An 18,565-nucleotide genomic window follows, 5' to 3' on the forward strand; every position below is an offset into this window, starting at 1 on the left:
GTAGCGTGGATACGAGCAGTCTAAGGCTAAAGACTCGAGAGGGCGTGTTAAGCCAGCTGTTATACCACATATACCCCTTGAACACCAAGTGAAAGGACACCACACAAGTGTTATGAAAATAAACAGTTATTTATTAAAGATCACAACAGCCCTGTACTCTTTATGAGGACAGGGTACTAAGCACAAACCAAAACTCTTACAAAAATACTTAAGTTAGCACAGTATATACAAATGCCCGAGGGGCACGGAAAACCATATACTTGAAAAGTGGAATGCGAAATTACTAGCAGGTAAGTACAGTACTAATAGGCTTTGGAATCGCTAGGACTTGACTATAGAATCGTTAGATTACTTCTAGGAGACCCAGGGGACTCGGGTGCAGTGTGTGCACTCTCACGCGAGATGCGGGACAAAGTCTATGGTAGCTAGAAATTGCAAAGTTAGTGTTCTCGGGCGAACCCGACCTGGTAGGGAGAAAACGAAAGTAGATTCTGACCCTTGGATAGTGAGGCTATGCTGGGGTACCGAAATGCCGAAGTTACCTAGCCCAGGGGCTGCAGCTGCATAGGACTCAAAAGACGTCGGGAATCCTCGTTGACGGACCAGGAGCCTGGAAGAAAGAAGTTGCTGGCAGGCGACCAGTGAAGAAAGTTCGGTGGATCCAAGCCTGGATCGATGGAAGATGACACCTGAAAGCAGAGGGGACCAAGTTCGAGACTACTAGCCAGTAGTCAGTGGGCACCAGGAGGGCACCGGATGGTAGCCACCTCGACAAGGCGAGTGGGTGACGCTGGGCTCGAAGATCTCACGGACCAGGAGGCGTTGTCGGCGACCAGGAAGGAGGATAGAGCTGTCCCACGAAGATAGAAGCTGTCGGCGTCGCTGGACCCAGGATTGGGCAACAAAGCCTTGGCAAATTCAAGCCCACGCGGTGGACCTCAAATGGCGTCTGGAGTGGACCAGGAGGGTCCGGGGTGCCTCTCTTCAAGAAGGAAGCAAGGGCCAGTCTGGAGCAACCAGACCAGCAGCAGTGATGTCGTCGGGCGTCGTTCAGAAGGCCACAAGCCAGCCGGCTAGTAGCCAAACAACGCGGTGCACAGCAAACAGCAGAAGGGCCCCACGCAGATCGTGGAGATGCAGGGAGGCTGATCTTGGGTGCTGGAGCTGCGCAGGGTCGGGGCTTCTCGGACCCCAAAGCACTCACCCGTGGAGGACACGGTGGGCTTGCAGTAAAGATGTCGTGCAGTCTTGGCGATTGTCGGTCCCTCGAGGTCTCGTCGCACTCACGGTTCTCAGCTTGGCTGTAGAGGTGAGTAGAGGTCAGAGGTGCCAGGGAAGCCGGGTCTCGTCGAGCTGGGTCGTCGGATTCGTGATGAAGGACTTGCAGCAGACCGCAGTGTTCTTTAGGATGGTGCCTGCGGATGCAGGGTGACTACTCCTTAGCCACAAGGGAGAATCTTGAGGAAGAAATCTTGAAGTCCTTTCGCAGAAAGTCGTGTCTTGATTCCAAAGATGATCTAATTTGAACAGGGGGCCCGCTCCCATCTTTATACTAAAAAAGGGGGCTGACCCGGTGACTAGGTCCTGCCTATGGGTGGGACTAGGAGGGGGGTGGTTACACCCCTCTGCCATGCCGGACTTCCCCAGGCCAGGGGCTGGTGTGCCCCTGGAACTGGTTCAGACCGGCCTATGCGTAGTGAGCACCGGGGTGCCACTCAGCAGTCACCTTCCTGTAAAGCCCTGCCTACCCAGGATACACAAAACCATGTCTGGGACGGTGCTAGCACCGCCCCTGACAGGAAACCCTTTGTCCAGGCTCCCCTTGCTGGAAGGACTCCCAGCTGCAGGGGGTCAGACTCGTGTCTGTGGTGGCAGCATCCATTTTGTGGAGCTGAGGCTTCAGTTAACTTTTAACCGGGGTTCACAGTTACATACATGTCGTGTCCCTCTAGAAGGGTGGAATGCTAACCCCGTCGCCAGAATTGGCGAGGGGTTAGTATTCCAATTCGTATGACACCTTACTCGACATGTTTTGATAAAGCAATACCAAAGTTAGCATTTAACCGCGAGGATTATAATGCACTTAAGAGTATATGGTATGCGATATCATGGAACAGCTATTAGGACTTGATTCCGCAAGCTGCAGACAGGCTCAGCTCATGCCAGAGCACCATCTCACACGATTCCAAGCACTCTGCCTTCAGGATTGTCAAGGCCTGCCATAGGAGTGACTGATAGGAATCTGTGTGTCCATTTTAGGGTTAGATACAGGTATACTATATCTATAGCAAAGGGTGATTACACGACTTTGCCCCAGCTGTCGTGCAGCCAGTTGTGTCAAATTTAGGAGGCCAGCCAGGGGTGGCATAATACATGCTGCAGCCCCTGGCAGCCCTGGGTACACCTATGCCCTGAGTTACAGGGTCTGATAAGGTGGCCCAGTACCAATTGGAAATGCACCTAGGGTACATGGAATCCATTTTAAAGAGAGAGCAGTAGGCCTGGGGTCCTGATTGGCAGGATCCCAGGTCGACTATGTCCAAAACCAGCTAAAACACAGGGCAAAAAGTTGGGGGCAACCATAGTCAGGATGTACCTTCCTACAGCCACCACAACATCACTCTGTGCAACCATTCAACAACTGGTTTCAAGCTTTATTACTAATGTCACAAAAAAATCTGAAAGAAACAGGTTAGTATTAGATTCCTTACCTTAGAATATCCCCAGGCGTCAAAATGGATCCGGAAATTTTTGTGTAGCAGTACCCTTGCGCGTCGGTAGGCGTCGTCCGCGGCTCCGCGTCCGTCGTGGGCGCCATGATGACGTCGTTGGAGTACTTAGACGCCGCCTCCGCGCTCTGACGTCAGTTCTTCTTTTTTTCGCACCAGAAGCGCAGATCCGGAAAAAGTGGTACCTTAGTCAATTTTTGACTAAACTTTTTACGATCCCTTTTAATCATTTTCGAGTCTTCGACTCCGAACGGTGCAGATAGGGATGCCAGGTTTTAAACCCTGTTAGACTGCGACTGACTGTCGGTAACCGACCCTCACCGCCGGTGCCTTCAATGTCTGGGCGTCTACCACGACGACCAGGACTGCCCCGACTGCTGAGCCCCGACATCGAAAGCTAGGCGGGAGCGGTCCGCAAGCGGCTCTAGCTTCAGCAGTTGGCCCCGCGCCGCGAGAGGTCCCGGTCCGGACGGAGGTCGAGGGACCTGTCACGGGGTCAGAGCCATCATAGCTCCGGGAGTCACCATCACTCTTCAGGCTCGAAGTCGTCAGGTAAGCACAAGAAGTCGTAGAGACATCATCGCTCTTCCGACTCCCCCCGACGCTTGTGCGACGCGGCCGGGGTTCGGCTGACACCGCCCACGCGGCTCTGTCAGTCGCGGGCGTCGCGGCCTGCCCCATACCCTCTGGTCCTTAGGCAGCAAGCGACGCCGGAGGAGATCGAGTGCTTCCTCCTGGCCATGAGGTCCCTTTCTCCTCCGGGCTCCTCCGGGCCCAAAGGTCCCAGTCTGGGGGCCCTCGCGGGTATGGTGCTTCGGCCCAGACGCCTGCGGGTGCTTCGGTCCAGACGCCGCCGACTCCTTCGGGCCCGGCGGCGCAGGGCCCCGCTGGATCTGCTTCCGGATCCGGTTGACCTGACGACCTCACCGGCGCCGGTCCCTAGGGTGTCTCCTTCGGGCGACTCCGTCCTCGATGCCTCCCTCGATCCGGTTCCGGCGTCAGAACGGCGCCGCTGGGCGCCGCTCTCGACGCCGCTTGGAGAGTTCTACTTCAACGAACCGGCCCCATCCTTTGACAACCCTGATTATCTGGAAATGGGTTATGAGTATTGGGAGGTGACTGAGGACCCTCTGACACGTGAGTGTCAGTCCCAGCAGGACTGGATAGGTGAACTTGGGGATGCCAGTGGTCTGGACACTTCGCCAGACACTGGTTTTGTCTCACCCCCTACCGTGGCTACGGAGGAGGGGGCAACCTACAGTGTGGTGTTGACGTGGGCGGCCAGGGCCTTGGGCCTTGAGCTCTCCGTCGCGGCTGTGAGGACTAACCTCCTCACTGAGGTCCTTAAACCGCAGTCCAGCTCGGCTGAGCCTCTGCTGCCGTTTAATGAGGCCTTGCTGGACGTTCATTTGGGCATTTGGTCCAGGCCCGCTACAGGTCCGCCTGTAGATAGGAACGTGGCCAGACGCCACCGCCTGGCCCCAGGCGACCCTTGTTTCCTGTCCACCCATCCCAACCCAGAGAGCCTGGTCATCCAGGCCTCCAACTCCCAGACCGCATTCTCGTTGGCTCCGCCCGATCGGGAATCCAAGAGGTACGAGCAATACGGCAAAAAGGTATTCTCCTCCCTGAGTTTGGGGCTGCGGTCTTCCAACACCACGTGCCTCTTGGGCCGCTACACCCACTCTCTGTCGGACGCTGTCGCGAACGTGCTGCCAGAATGCCCGGCGGGGGTCAAGGCTAAACCCGCCCGAACCCTTGCAGAGGGTCGAGATACGGCACGTTATTCCATCCGGTGTGGGCTGGATACCACCGACTCACTGGGCAGGGCGATGGCAATGACAGTGGCGATTCGTCGCCACGCCTGGTTGAGTTCCGCCAACTTTTCGGCCGATGTCCAGAATACACTCATGGACATGCCGTTTGATGGCCCTCGCCTTTTTGGCGACAAGGCAGACCATGCGCTTGAGCACTTTATGGACTCCAGGGTTACGGCCAAGTCCTTGGGCCTCTCAGCCCGTGCCAGCTAACGGGTGCCTTTCGCTCCTTTCGTGGCCAAGGAAGGGGCGCCCCCACACGTGCTGCCAGCCACGCACCGCAGTCTAATTTCCAACACGGTGGCGGTGGCGGTCGTGGAAACCGCTGTGGAAGCGGTTGGGAACAACGGCGAGGCCAGTCCACACCTATCCCTGCAGCATCTGCCTCAAAACCCTCCTAGTCTTTGCTATAAGGCCCATGTGACGCCAGTGGGAGGCAGGGTTCGCAATCACCTCCCCCACTGGTGCACTGTCACAACGGACAGGTGGGTGCTGCAAATCGTCCGAAGGGGCTACTCCCTCCCCTTCGAGGCGACCCCTCCAGCCATACCACCGCGTGTCGGGGGATCACTTGCGACTTCTGCAGGAGGAAGTTACGGCCCTCTTGGCCAAGGGGGCCATCAAGCGTGTTCCTGGGCCAGAAGTAGGGTGTGGTTGCTACTCCCACTACTTTCTGGTACCCAAGAAGGGCAAAGGGGGCATACGCCCTGTCTTGAATCTACGGAACGTCAACGGCTTCCTCCTGAAGGAGAAGTTCAAAATGCTGACACTGGCTCAGGTCTTAGCCGCCCTGGACCCAGGAGAATGGAAGGTAGAGTTGGACTTGCAGGACGCTTATTTCCACATTCCCATCCTGCCGGCGCTACCTGCGGTTCACGGTAGGCCACGAGCACTTTCAGTTTACCGTGCTCCCCTTCGGCCTTACCACCGCCCCACGGGTGTTCACGAAGGTGATGGCGGTGGTCGCAGCTCATCTGCGCAGGTTAGGGGTTTCAGTCTTCTCCTACCTCGACGACTGGTTGTTGAAGGCGGGCTCGCCCCAGACAGTAGTCAGCCACCTCCAGACGACGGCAGACCTCCTGCAACAGCTGGGGTTCTCTATCAATGTGCCGAAGTCACACCTGTGCCCCTCCCAGAAGCTCCTCTTCATCGGAGCGGTTCTCGACTCTGCGCAGTTTCGGGTTTATCCTCCTGAACAGCGGGTTCGTGATATTCAGGCTCTGATTCCGATCTTTCAGCCTTTATCCCGAGTCTCGGTCAGGTTGACGCTGTGGCTTCTGGAGCTGATGGCGTCTTGCATCATTCTGGTGCATCACACCCTATGGCGGATGCGGGCTCTGCAGTGGGACCTGAAGTTTCAGTGGGCCCAGTATCAGGGCAACCTGTCCGACCATGTCCTCATCTTGGAGGGCACTGCGAGACAGCTGCAGTGGTGGCTCACGGACTGCGATTGGTTCAGCAGCAGATCCCTCTCCCTTCCCCAACCGGAGCATGTAGTTGTGATGGACGCGTCCCTCCAGGGCTGGGGAGGCCACATTGGAGAGGCGGAGATCAAAGGCCTCCGGTCTCCGGCGGAGTCCCAGCTCCATATCAACCTTTTGGAGCTGCAGGCGATTCGTCTAGTACTGAAGGCATTCCTCCCCTCTGTATGGGGGAGTGTAGGGCAGGTGTTCACGGACAACACCACCGCCATGTGGTACTGCAACAAACAGGGCGGGGTGGGGTCGTGGACCCTTTGCTAGGAGGCTCTGCGCCTCTGGCAGTGACTGGAACATCAGGGCGTGACCCTGGTGGTTCAACACCTGGCAGGTTCTCTGAACGCCAGGGCGGACGAACTCAGCCGCCGGTGCATGATGGATCACGAATGGCGTCTGAACTCTGACTTGGCGCAAGGTCTTTCTGCAGTGGGGAGAGCCTTGGTTAGATCTATTTGCCACAGAAGAGAACACGCAATGTCATCAGTTTTGCCCTTTGGAATTTCCAAGGCATCACTCGCTCTGAGACTCTTTTCGTCGCGAGTGGAGTTGGGGTCTGTTGTACGCCTTTCCGCCTATACCACTTCTGCCCAGAGTGCTGAAGAAGATCAAACACGACCGGGCCCAAGTCATCCTTGTGGCTCCGGACTGGGCATGAAGGTACTGGTATCCCGAGCTACTCAGTATGTCAGTCGATCCCCTGGTTCGTCTGCCTCTTCAGGAGGACCTTCTGTCGCAGCAGCAGGGGACGGTCCTCCACCCGAACCTGTCCAGTCTCCACCTCCATGCTTGGAGATTGAGCGGCGACAGTTGAGGCCATTTGACTTGCCTCCTGAAGTCTGTAACCTCATTCTGGCAGCCAGGCGTCCTTCCACAAAGTCGGTATACGCCTGCAGGTGGAACAGATTTGTGGCATGGTGCACAGCAAAGGCTGTGGATCCTCTTTCTGCCCCTCTGCCTGATCAACCATCTTTGTTCAAGTCCCCTATTGTAACTCGTTTTCTGAAAGGCATCACACATGTTTCCCCCTGTTCCGTTTGTGATGCCTCAGTGGGACTTGAACCTTGTTCTTACCTATCTGATGTGCGCTCCCTTTGAGCCACTTCACAACTGTCCTCTCCGCCTTCTTACTCTGAAGACTGCTTTCCTGGTTGCCATCACCTCTGCCAGGAGAGTGAGTGAGCTCCAGGCTCTTTCATCCAAACCTCCTTTCCTTTCTGTCCATACGGACAAGGTTGTGTTGCGGACTAGACCCTCTTTCCTGCCCAAGGTTGTCACGCCCTTCCACATCGGGCAGTCTACCACCTTCTTTCCGCCTCCGCATCCCTCAAAGGAGGAAGAGCGGCTCCACCGTCTGGACCCAAAACGTGCGCTTTCGTTCTATATAGATCGCACACGACATTTCCGGGTGGTGACCAACTCTTTGTTGGTTACGTGGGCGCTAAGAAGGGACGGGCGGTGCACAAGCGGACCATCTCTCGGTGGGTCATCTCGTGTATCAAGGCTGGTTACTCCTTGGCGAAGAAGGAGCTTCCTGTTGGGCTGCGGGCCCATTCCACTCTGGCCACGGCGGCTACCACTGCCCTGGGCCGGGGAGTCCCCTTGCAGGACATCTGTCAGGCAGCTATGTGGGCATCGCTACACACGTTTGCAAGACACTACTGCTTGGACAGCCATGTCCGGAGGGATGGCTTCTTTGGCCGTTCCGTCCTCCAGGACTTTCTGGTGTGATTATTGTTTCGCAGACCCACCACCGGGGTTGGTATTGCTGGGGTATCTATTCTAAGGTAAGGAATCGAATACTAACCTGTTACTTTCCGATTAACAAGTTACTTACCTTCGGTAACGATATATCTGTAAGAAACAGTAGTTAGTATTAGATTCCTTACCGCCCCACCCATCCTCCCTGTTCTGCGAACCGATATCTAGGGTTAAGGTCATCCCCTTTCAGGGCCCTAGTTTCAATGGCACCAGTGTTGGTTTTTAATATGGCTCTGCGTTTCTGGCGCCGAAAAGCTGTCTAAGAACTGACGTCAGCGCGCGGAGGCGGCGTCTAAGTACTCAGACGACGTCATCACGGCGCCCACGACGCCGATGACTGACGCGGAGCCGCGGACGACGCCTACCGATGCGCAAGGGTACTGCTATGCAAAAATTTCCAGATCCAGTCTGACGCCTGTTAATATTTCACTTCTGTTCTTGGTTTTTTGTCACAATAAAATACACTGAACATAACCTTCACGAAAGTGATTTACAAAAGTTTAAGCTATTGCCGTTAAAAATTACAATAACTTTTAGTTAAGTATTAATTATTAAAAAAATTAAAAGCCATTGTTATTTGTAATATCAATACATCTAAGTCACGTTAATACAACATATTGCATTACAAATGCTATAGGTGTAATATTTGAGAAAGTTGTAACTATTGGCATTGTAAATGACAAAGCTATTAATTTCGCTATTTTCAAAACCAACACCTAAATAAAAAATGTGTCTTTTACAATACCAATAGCTCAAACTTTCCTAATGCGAGACCTATTGCATTGCAAATGCTTGTTATATATTGGGCTGTGTACTGTGGGTGAGGAATGTACTTCATCCTTGTTTCCAAAAGTCACTTTAGCACCGCTATCATTCGAAGGGCATGTGTCGCTGCAGCCAACACTACCAGAGTGAAGTTGGCACCAAGTGTCATGATTGTCAGGGTGTCACTAGTGCAGCTATGTGCAGGCCCCTTTCACAACCCCACCTCATACAAAAAGCCATCTGTAATTTGAGTCTGATTCGTGTTTGTGCAGTCAACAACAGAGACAAGGGCTTCGTATAACAGAAGTGGAGCATAAGCTTTGTCTGTCTCCTGCTTTCATTTGAATGTTCGTTTGAACAATGCACAGTGATGTTTTGGGTACAGTTTACTTTTCTCGACATAGGTAGCATTAAACCCCTCTTGCCCCCTGTTTTCCAAGGAAGTCTAGGCCAGGGAGTGGCTTACCTGTACTTTGCAGTCCTTGTGCCAAGTAAACAACAAAGTCTCCCTTTTCTTACCAACTTTCTGAAATCAGCAAGATTTTATCAAATTCTCTATGTTGCTTGTATTAAAAAGAATGACATTGTTGTTCTAAATGAAAGAGTAGGTGTAAGTGATGAGCCGGCGTAGATACAAAGAAGGTTGTTAGCGACATTACTCACCCCAGGCGGTGAGATCAGGGGCTCCTGGCCTATGACGCTGAATCACTGACCGCACGGACTCACAATTAAACGCTTTGCAGACTGTCAACATGAATGAGAAAACTGGTGCAAACTCATCTGACATGTTCACAATAAATAAATAAAACAAACTTGTTCGGTGGAGTCTGCTGTGTTTTCACTACGAGTCAGTAGTTCCCTCAGGGAGCATGTCTTGAAGTCCATTGGTCACTGGAAGTACAAAAGGACACCAGAGCCATGTGAAACAAGCATCTGCAATGCAATAGGTCTCACATTTTTTAGAGGTATTGGCCTTGTAAATGATCGGCCCCCCCCACCTCCTCCATCTACCCCCTGATGACCCCTCGCCGCACACCCCTTTCACCCCTCACCCACCTCCCCTCCAAACCTATCCCCTACCCTCTGGTTGACTCACTCACTTAACACGTCACAAGCCTAGCGCCAATCCCCACTCTTAGACGCAGCATATGCCCCCCTTGACGCCCTTGCAACACCTCACTCAACTACACCTCCCCGCCCGAACTCTCTCACTCAACCTTTCAGTACTGTTATGAATTGCACATCACAGGGGCAGCTGAAATTCCAGGAGCCTAGTCCCGACAGCTCGACGACTTCGGAGGGCTGGAAGAGGTCCCCCGCTACACGGCGGAGGAGGGCACTGGACATCGAATGCTGTCTCATACTATGTGACCTATTGTTCCACCTGTCTGTCTATGCTCCCCCAGGTACTTCTCTTGTAAAGCGCTCTGATATCCGCAAGGATCTTGTCCGCGCTATATAAAACTTTCTAAATAAAAATAAATAAATAAATAGAACAAGGATCATGAAGGTTCATGCACCATTAAAATGTATTTAGAATTTAGTTTGATTTTTAGTGGCACTGTAATTCAGGGTATAATGTTGGTTCTTGGACTTCTTGAATGGATTCGTTCAAAATACTCTCACCCTTTTTATCTGCCCCTTTCTGAGTTTCAGCTATAAATCACTTTGTAATTGTCTTATCATGCAAGTCCTGAAGGGTCCCCAGAGTTTGTTTACACCCGATGCACATCTTGTTGCGGTAGAAGAGTTAAGCAATTTCGCCTAATTAATTTGCTAAACCTGCCGAAAGAAGAGCCAGTTGATGATGCATGGATTTTCCTTTCAACAGGTGCTACGTCCCTTCCTCCTTCGGCGTATAAAAGCTGATGTTGAGAAGAGTTTACCTCCAAAGAAAGAAGTTAAAATCTACGTTGGACTCAGCAAGATGCAACGAGAATGGTAATGTACCCTTATAGTCTATGTAGTATTCGAAATCTGTGAATTAAAGTTAATGGAAACTTTGTTTCCAATCAGACATTGAAGTTTGTAGATTGACCTGTTTAAATGAATTGATCCTGAAGGTAATTTATCTCTGATTTGTCTTTCTCTTCCATCCCTTCTGGAGTAGTCAGGGCTTTACTTTTCCCTCTGATTCAAGGAGCATATACAGGCGCTCTTTCAGTACACTATGGATACAATGCAGTCTAATCTAGTGTGTGTTTGCAGCTTCTTTAGGAAATTGGCTTATTTTTGTTCTTTCATACTGAAGTAGCACCACTATGGAAGCAGTCAGTTTCCTGCATTGTTGCGTGGCTGTACGTGATACGTGGTCACGGTTTAATGCTGGTTGTATGTTAATGTACTGTTATTGTAGCTGATCAATACTTGAGTAAGTTGTTTTATTTGGACATTTTTATGTGTTTGATACCTTTTTGTTTTGTTTGGTAAGTATGCGTTTTTAAGTTGGTAAATGCTTAAAAATAAGTTTGTAATTTATACATTTAAGCTTACTATGATGGCAATTCCCAAGAGTCAGCCTATTGGAAATAGCTTGTCTATCCACCTCATTTAATAGTCCCAGGTGTTGTTAGGGCAATCCCTCAATCACAAAATTAACGTGAGCTCAAATACCTGGTTGCCAATCTGAAGCAGTAATAAAGTTGAAATTCAAAACAAAAGATCCCATATTGAGTAAAATGGAATAAATTGATAAAAAAATACCAAGTCCAAAAATGGGACCTAGAAATATGAATGTTTAAGGAGAAATGAATCCAAGAAGTGCAAGTGCAGATGTCAGTGGTCGCGATAGACTGGTTCCTAGGCGCAATCTGAGGCAGACCGTGATGGTACTCTGATTTGATAAACCAACCAGGTTTGCCCTGGTAAAATATTTTACTTTCTGACTTGGTCTGTAAAAGTCCCAACCCTCCACCGCAGTACACTTCTAAAGCCCCAAGATCTCAGGGGTGGCACCAGAGACTTGCAAGTTGTCAGGGAGAGGTCAATGGCAGTGTCTAGCTTAGATGCCACTGTTCAGTTGCAGGAAAGGCTTCTTGTAGCTTGTAGCTTGTATCACTGTAGCTTGATCAGGAGGTCTGCTTTCTGACCCTTGGAGTCTACTTGATTGCCCTAAGTACAAAAGTGAGCAGGTCCAGTCCTTTAGGGCTCTTCTCAGATAAAACACGGCAGGTCTAGGACTGTTCTAAAGTGAGTGCCAGAAGAGGTCACTTTTTGCCCGGTACGAGCTAGTGGGTGCGATTGGCTAAACATTTTGGGGCCAACCCTACCTATTTTGGGCATTTTCATTTTGGTGAAAGTCTTCGGTAACACTAAACTTTAGCTCTAGGTGTGTGTGGGGAGTGTCTTCTGGTAATCCTAGTGTCCTCCCACATCTAACACTAAAATCCTATGTGAGGCAGCTATGGTACCACCAATAAATCCAGAAGTCTGGTTGGACAAAAGCAGGGGTTTCCAGCAATCAAACAGTACATACACAAAGATCTTGGCAGTCTGTTTTCTTTCTTTCAAGTGTGCCCCAAGTGTTTTGTGTCAACCATAGCAGGAAGTTCAAGCAGGATTTGACCCTATGTCAAGACAGAATTCTCACAGCCCCCACCCTGTATATTTTGTGATGTTCAGAGAAGTTCTCTCTGCCCAATCAGGTCAACTCCATCTCAATAAACTATTGTGTGGCTTCTTGGAGGAATTTCCAGGGAATTCAGGGAGGTAAAATTTTACATTCTAGAAGTTATTTTTCCCAAATATTTTTTACAAATCTGACTTCACCATTGAATTGGATTTTTGATAATTGTTTTGATGCATTTGTTTATTGGCTTTTAGATACATATTAAAATGGCAATAAACAAGGCATGGCATCGTTCAATAGAGAAAAGCTATGTCGCTGCAAAACTGCGACCCAATGCTTAACACAACAAAGCGCATTGAATGAGGACTAGACTTTGGCAATAGCTGAGCATTGTGAGAAGTTGGCCTGATACAAAGTGCTCACTAGAATATTGAACATTATATATCAGTCCAAACAACCCTTATTGATGATTGGTTGTAAGTCAACCTTATAGACCAGCTATCCTAGTAGCATGGATACGAGCAGTCTTCGGGCTAAACTCTAGAGGGCGTGTTAAGCCAGCTGTTATACCATCACATATACCCCTTGAACACCAAGTGAAAGGACACCACACAAGTGTTATGAAAATAAACAGTGTATTTATTTAGATCACAACAGCCCTGTACTCTTTATGAGGACAGGGTACTAAGCACACAACAAAACTCTTACGAAAATACTTTAAGTTGCACAATTTACACAAATGCCCGAGGGGCACGAAAAACCATATACTACAAAAGTGGAATGCGAAATTACTAGCAGGTAAGTACTGGACTAATAGGCTTTGGAATCGCTAGGACTACGTTACTGAACCTTCAGATTACTAGTAGGAGGCCTAGGGGACTCGGGTGCAGAGTGTGCACTCTGACGCAGGATGCGGGACAAAGTCTATGGAGGCTAGAATTTAGAAAGTTAGTGTTCTCGGGCGAACCCGACTAGGTAGGTCAAAAACGAAAGTGGATCTGGACCCTTGGATAGTGAGGCTATGCTGGGGCACCGAAATGCCGAAGTTACCTAGCCCAGGGGCTGCGGCTGCATAGGTCTGAAAAGACGTCGGGAATCCTCGTTGACGAACCAGGAGCCTGAAGAAAGAGTTGCTGGCAGGCGACCAGTGAAGATTGTTCCAAGTGATCCAAGCCTGGATCGAAGATGGATGACACCTGAAAGCAGAGGGGACCAAGTTCTTAATCACTAGCCAGTGATCAGATGGGCAACAGGATGGCACCGGATGGTAGTCACCTTGACCAGGTGAGTGGGCGACGCTGGGCTCTGCAGTCTCACGGACCAGGAGGCGTTGTCGGCGACCAGGATGGAGGTGCGAGCTGTCCCACGATGGTTGATGCTGTCGACGTCGCTGGACCCAGGATTGGGGCAACAAGTCTTGGCAAATTCAAGCCCACGCGGTGGATTCAAAATGGCGTCTGGAGTGGACCAGGAGGGTCCGGGGTGCTCCTCTTTGCAAGGGAGCAAGGGCCAGTCTGGAGCAACCAGACCAGTAGTGTTGAAGTCGTTGGTCGTCGTCGGGAAGGCCACAAGCCAGCGGGCTAGTAGCCAGACAACGCGGTGAGCAGCAAAAAGCAGAAGGGCCCCACGCAGATCTGGTGGATGCTGGGGGGCTGGTCTTCGGTGCTGGAGCTGCTCAGGGTTGGGGCTTCTCGGACCCCAAAGCACTCACACGAGGATCCCTCGGCGGTCGTGCTGGATAGAAGTCGTCCAGTTCTGATGATGGCCGGTCCCTCGAGGTCTCGTCGCACCTACGGTTCTCAGCTTAGCTGTAGAGGTAGGTAGAGGTCAGAGGTGCCAGGGAAGCCGGGTCTCGTCGTGCTGGTGGGTCGGATTCCGGAGGAAGGACGTGCAGCAAACCGCAGTGTTCTTAGTTGGTGCCCGCAGATGCAGGGTGACTACTCCTTAGCCACAAGGGAGAAATCTTGAGAAGAGTCTTGAGTTCCTTTCGTAGAAAGTAGTTTCTTGATTCAAAGATGATCTAATTTGGAAGGGTCCCCGCTCCTGCCTTTATCCTAAAGAAAGGGGTGGGTATGCGACTAGGTCCTGCCCTAGGGGTGGGACCAGGAAGAGGGGTGGTTACACCCCTCTCCCATGCAGGGCCTCCCCAGCTCAGGGGCTGGTGTGCCCCTGGAACTGGTTCTAGCCGGCAGATGCGTAGTGAGCACCGGGGTGCCACTTGCAGTCACCTTCCTGTAAAGCCCTGCCTACCCAGGATACACAAAACCCTGTCTGGGATGGTGCTAGCACCGCCCCTGACAGGAAACCCTTTGTCCAGGCTCCCCTCGCTGGAAGGGCTCCCAGCTGCAGGGGGTCAGACTTGTGTCTGTGGTGGCAGCATCCATTTTGTGATGCTGAGGCTCGAGTTAACTTTAACCGGGGTTCACAGTTACATACATGTCGTGTCCCTCTAGAAGGGTGGAATGCTAACCCCGTCGCCAGAATTGGCGAGGGGTTAGTATTCCAATTCGTATGACACCTTACTCGACATGTTTTGATAATGCGATACCAAAGATAGCATTTAACCGCAAGGATTATAATGCACTTATGAGTATATGGTATGCGTTATCATGGAACAGCTATTAGGACTTGGTTCCGCAAGCTGCAAACGGGCTCAGCTCATGCCAGAGCACCATCTCACACGATTCCAAGCACTCTGCCTTCAGGATTGTCAAGGCCTGCCATAGGAGTGACTGATAGGAATCTGTGTGTCCATTTTAGGGTTAGATATAGGTATCCTATATCTAAAGCAAAGGGTGATTACACCACCTTGCCCCAGCTGTCGTGCAGCCAGTTGTGTCAGATTTAGATGGCCATCCAGGGGTGGCATAATACATGCTGCAGCCCCTGGTAGGCCCTGGGTACACCTATGCCCTGAGTTACAGGGTCTGATAAGGTGGCCCAGTACCAATTGGTAAATGCAACTAAGGTACACATGTCAATTTAGTGAGAGAACAGCAAGGCTGTGGGTCTGATTAGCAGCCCCACAGCCAGAGAAGTCTTAAACCAGTGAAGCAAAAAGCAAAAATCTGGGGTGATCATAGGATTGCAGACCCTACTCTCCTACAAGCCTAATGGGGATTTTTAATATATATATTTTTTTAAACATCCCTTTATTATCATAGCTAGTCCCATTCCTCAGATACAGTATTAGGATTTTAATTTGTACTCTTGATTTTTTTTTACATGGGACAGAAAGGCATGTTGGCGTGACACTTAGTGCTAGCCATTGTAAGAACGTGATAACATAACAATTCTACATGTCCTCCACTTAAATGCCATGCATCCTACCTTGTCTGCTACATAGCCTACATAAGGATGACAGCATTTAAAAGGGAGGTTTTTACCTGTCAAAAAGGTTTCATTTTCTCAGGTTGTAGTGCATGTTTTGCACTATTAGTCAGGCTACAGTGGTAGGCCTAAAGCAATGTTTGCAGCGCTACTATAATGGATTCCACAATAGGTGCTACAGCCAACTAGTGGCATTTAATTCCAGGCCCTGGGTACTTTTCGTACCAAATGCTAGGGACCAGGAGGCAATTTGTATGTACAAATTAGGAGTATGTCAATACAACCTTGTGTAAAGGGGGAGCACAGGCACTTAATTACTGGTTAGCTTGGATAAAGTCCACAGCGTTCTATAGCCAGCAAAAAGGCAAAAACTCCAGTGTGACCATGCTGAAAAGGTGAATTGCCTACTCATCCCCCTCAAATACATTGCTGTTCTTGGTTGCAGAATTGTTTTAAATCTACTTAGTAAAGATGTATTACATATCTTGTAGAATAAATATACTACAGTTCACTCCTGTTAAATAGCCTGGTTTTACAAAGCTAAATGTTAAGGCATATAGATAATATGCTCATGTGCGCTTGTTCTCGTTTTGTTAAGTCAAGGTATCAGATATGTCTGTAAGCTGAACTTTGGTTGACCTCACCTCCTATCACAGTATATGTATGAGCTAACAAATACTGTTAATCTAATTTTACTCTTACACTCTACTCCAGTCAGAATTCTTTCTAGGCTGAAATCTCCAAAGATCCTGGAGACACTGCCTGCCCTATCCCTTTTTCCTACTTTTATTCTTAACTTGATTGAAAGCAGAAGCACACAAGAAAGCAACTGTTCCCCCACCTTTTCAACATCTATATTCGCCCCCCGATTAGTGCCTTCAAAAATAGAGAAATCCACATGTTTTACTATGCTGATGACATGCAACTACTATTCCAGTTTAATGACCGCCCCACATCTCAACAGCTATTTCAGGATACTTTATGCTGTTATCTGAGATTGGATGAACAGCAATCCTCTGAAGTTGAATCCCGATAAAATTGAGATAATTGTTACAAAAAGTAAGATGAATTATTGGTCCCAATGGTTCTGGTTTAACGAGATGGGCTCTCTTCCTGCACGCAAAAAGGCGGTCTAAAGCTTGGGTGTTATAATCGATGAGGAACTCTCCTTCAAACAGCAGGTAGGACCCGTGACTTCAGCAACTTCTACCAGCTACGACGCATAAAGATAAAACAATTCCTTTCTAGGGAGGCCCTGATCTAAGTAATAATAGCTCTAGTTATGTCTAGAATAGATTACGCCAAGATTTACCTGGGTCTTCCCAAAATCCTCCTGTGCAGGCTCCAGCGAATTAAAAGGCATCTGTTTCCTGTTCCTGGGTGCACTTCATGCTTCCTGGAGAGGGGGGTGACAACTGTTGCAGGTAAATAAGAAATACTAACGAAGATTTGGGCACTAAAGTGGTGACTTTCTAAAGTCCTGTAACATTACCATATATCTGATCTCAGCAGTAAGTCTGGTTTAATGTAACAAATAAATTAATATGAGATTGTGGAATAATATCTTCGGTTGTTCCAGATGGAAGTTGTAACTTAGCAAGGTGGCTAGTGAAACTCCATGTTAGCCAATCGGACCATAGGCCTTACTACAGTACAAATTGCAATTTCGTGTTTTCACTGTCTGGGCATGTTACGTATAAAAGGAAAATGCCCTGTTCGAGGCATGTGGGCTGCTGAATTCATATCTGTGCATAGATCGCCGCCTAGTGTTGGGTCCGGATGATTGCACATTTTTGTCCTGGAAGAGTCTTCGAAGTATCACGAGGTTGTTTCCCAGCTTCAAAGGTTTGCGTTCCACTGCGGCGGCCATTTTTTAATGTTGCGTGGTTCGGTGGAACGCACGCCGTGTCTGCTGTTTTTCTTCTTTGTTAGTCAAATATCCGTCGCTTGTCACCAACTACGGGCATCCGCTTGCTCTCCAAGGCTTCGGATCGCCGACCCTCCGAAGGCTCAAGGCTCGTCGGGCGCAGGAGCCCATCAACAGATCCACAGCTCCGATGCAGGGGTGGGGGAGGGGGTGAGCTTCAGATCGCTCCACAACCCACCGTGGGCACGAGACTCGTCGGGGGCAAGAGCCCTTCACGTGATCACAATCCGGTGCCGGAGGAGCTTCAGAGCAGAGCTTTAGAGCGCCGACCCTCCGCAGGCTCGGGACATCCGATTCCAATGTTCAGCAGACGTCCGTTGAGAGTGGAGATGTCTCCAGCTGACCCAGGCTGAGACGGGTGGCTCCAACCTTCCACCGGACAAGGTATGAACAAATAAAAGATGCTGGTTGCAATCCTGTTACACTCACTAATTCGGTTCCACGGAGCAGTGGGCGCTGACAGGGATAAATCCAACAAGAGGGATCCCAGGCACCAGGAGCTCTTAGCAGGCTCCTGCTCCGGTGGCCATCTTGGACCAGTTAGTAATACTTACGTTGTAAAGGCATGCGTTGTAATAGCATCTGCTATGCAATATCATGCGTTGTAAAGGATCATGCGTTGTAATGGTGTGCGTTGTAACGGTGTGCGTTGTAGTAGTTGCGTTGTAACGGCTGTTTCCCGTTGCGTTTGTCAAGCCCTGTATTAGACCGAGCCTGCAGAATGCAGTTGGGTGCAATGAAAGAGTCCAAATGGGACCATGCCTTGTATGTTGTGGACTTTTTGCCAGACCTAAATGTTGTAGTTTTGCATTGATGTAACTCTTGGCCCTAATCTCTGCACCTTTTGGGGCTAATATCTTGTTTACTGGGTCTATATTTATTTTTTCCAACACAGTTTATGGGATTATAACAGTTTAGTAAAAAGTACACTAGCAGTGCACATCAGGTTCCATATCACTACCTCAAGGACAGTTATATTGATGTATATTCTATATAACCGTACAAAGTCCTATTAGAAATTCCATCTCCTGTCTCACCATGTAATATTTCTGCATACAGCCCCTTGATTTATGGTCTGTACCTTGAGTCCATTCCTACGAGAGCGCCCTTTCAGCGCTCTAGTGTCTAGCAATGACCTGTTTGGCTACCAACAATTCAAGTGTTTCACAAGTCTGGTGGTCCAACGACTTCCC

At 49.8% G+C, this 18,565-nt stretch overlaps 1 protein-coding gene across 2 annotated transcripts in view; it reads left to right on the forward strand.

The window, feature by feature from the left end:
• SMARCA5 (SNF2 related chromatin remodeling ATPase 5) overlaps nucleotides 1-18,565 on the forward strand; it is a 452,210-nt gene that overhangs the window by 126,948 nt on the left and 306,697 nt on the right. For both annotated transcript variants that reach the window (XM_086962238.1, XM_086962239.1), the window contains exon 10: nucleotides 10,379-10,488. In XM_086962238.1, the coding sequence (XP_086818364.1) occupies nucleotides 10,379-10,488 (110 nt within the window). The remainder of the gene's footprint in view (nucleotides 1-10,378; nucleotides 10,489-18,565) is intronic.

The sequence above is a fragment of the Lissotriton vulgaris genome, chromosome 3_1 (genome assembly GCF_964263255.1).
Source record: "Lissotriton vulgaris chromosome 3_1, aLisVul1.2, whole genome shotgun sequence".
Lineage (NCBI taxonomy): Eukaryota > Metazoa > Chordata > Amphibia > Caudata > Salamandridae > Lissotriton > Lissotriton vulgaris.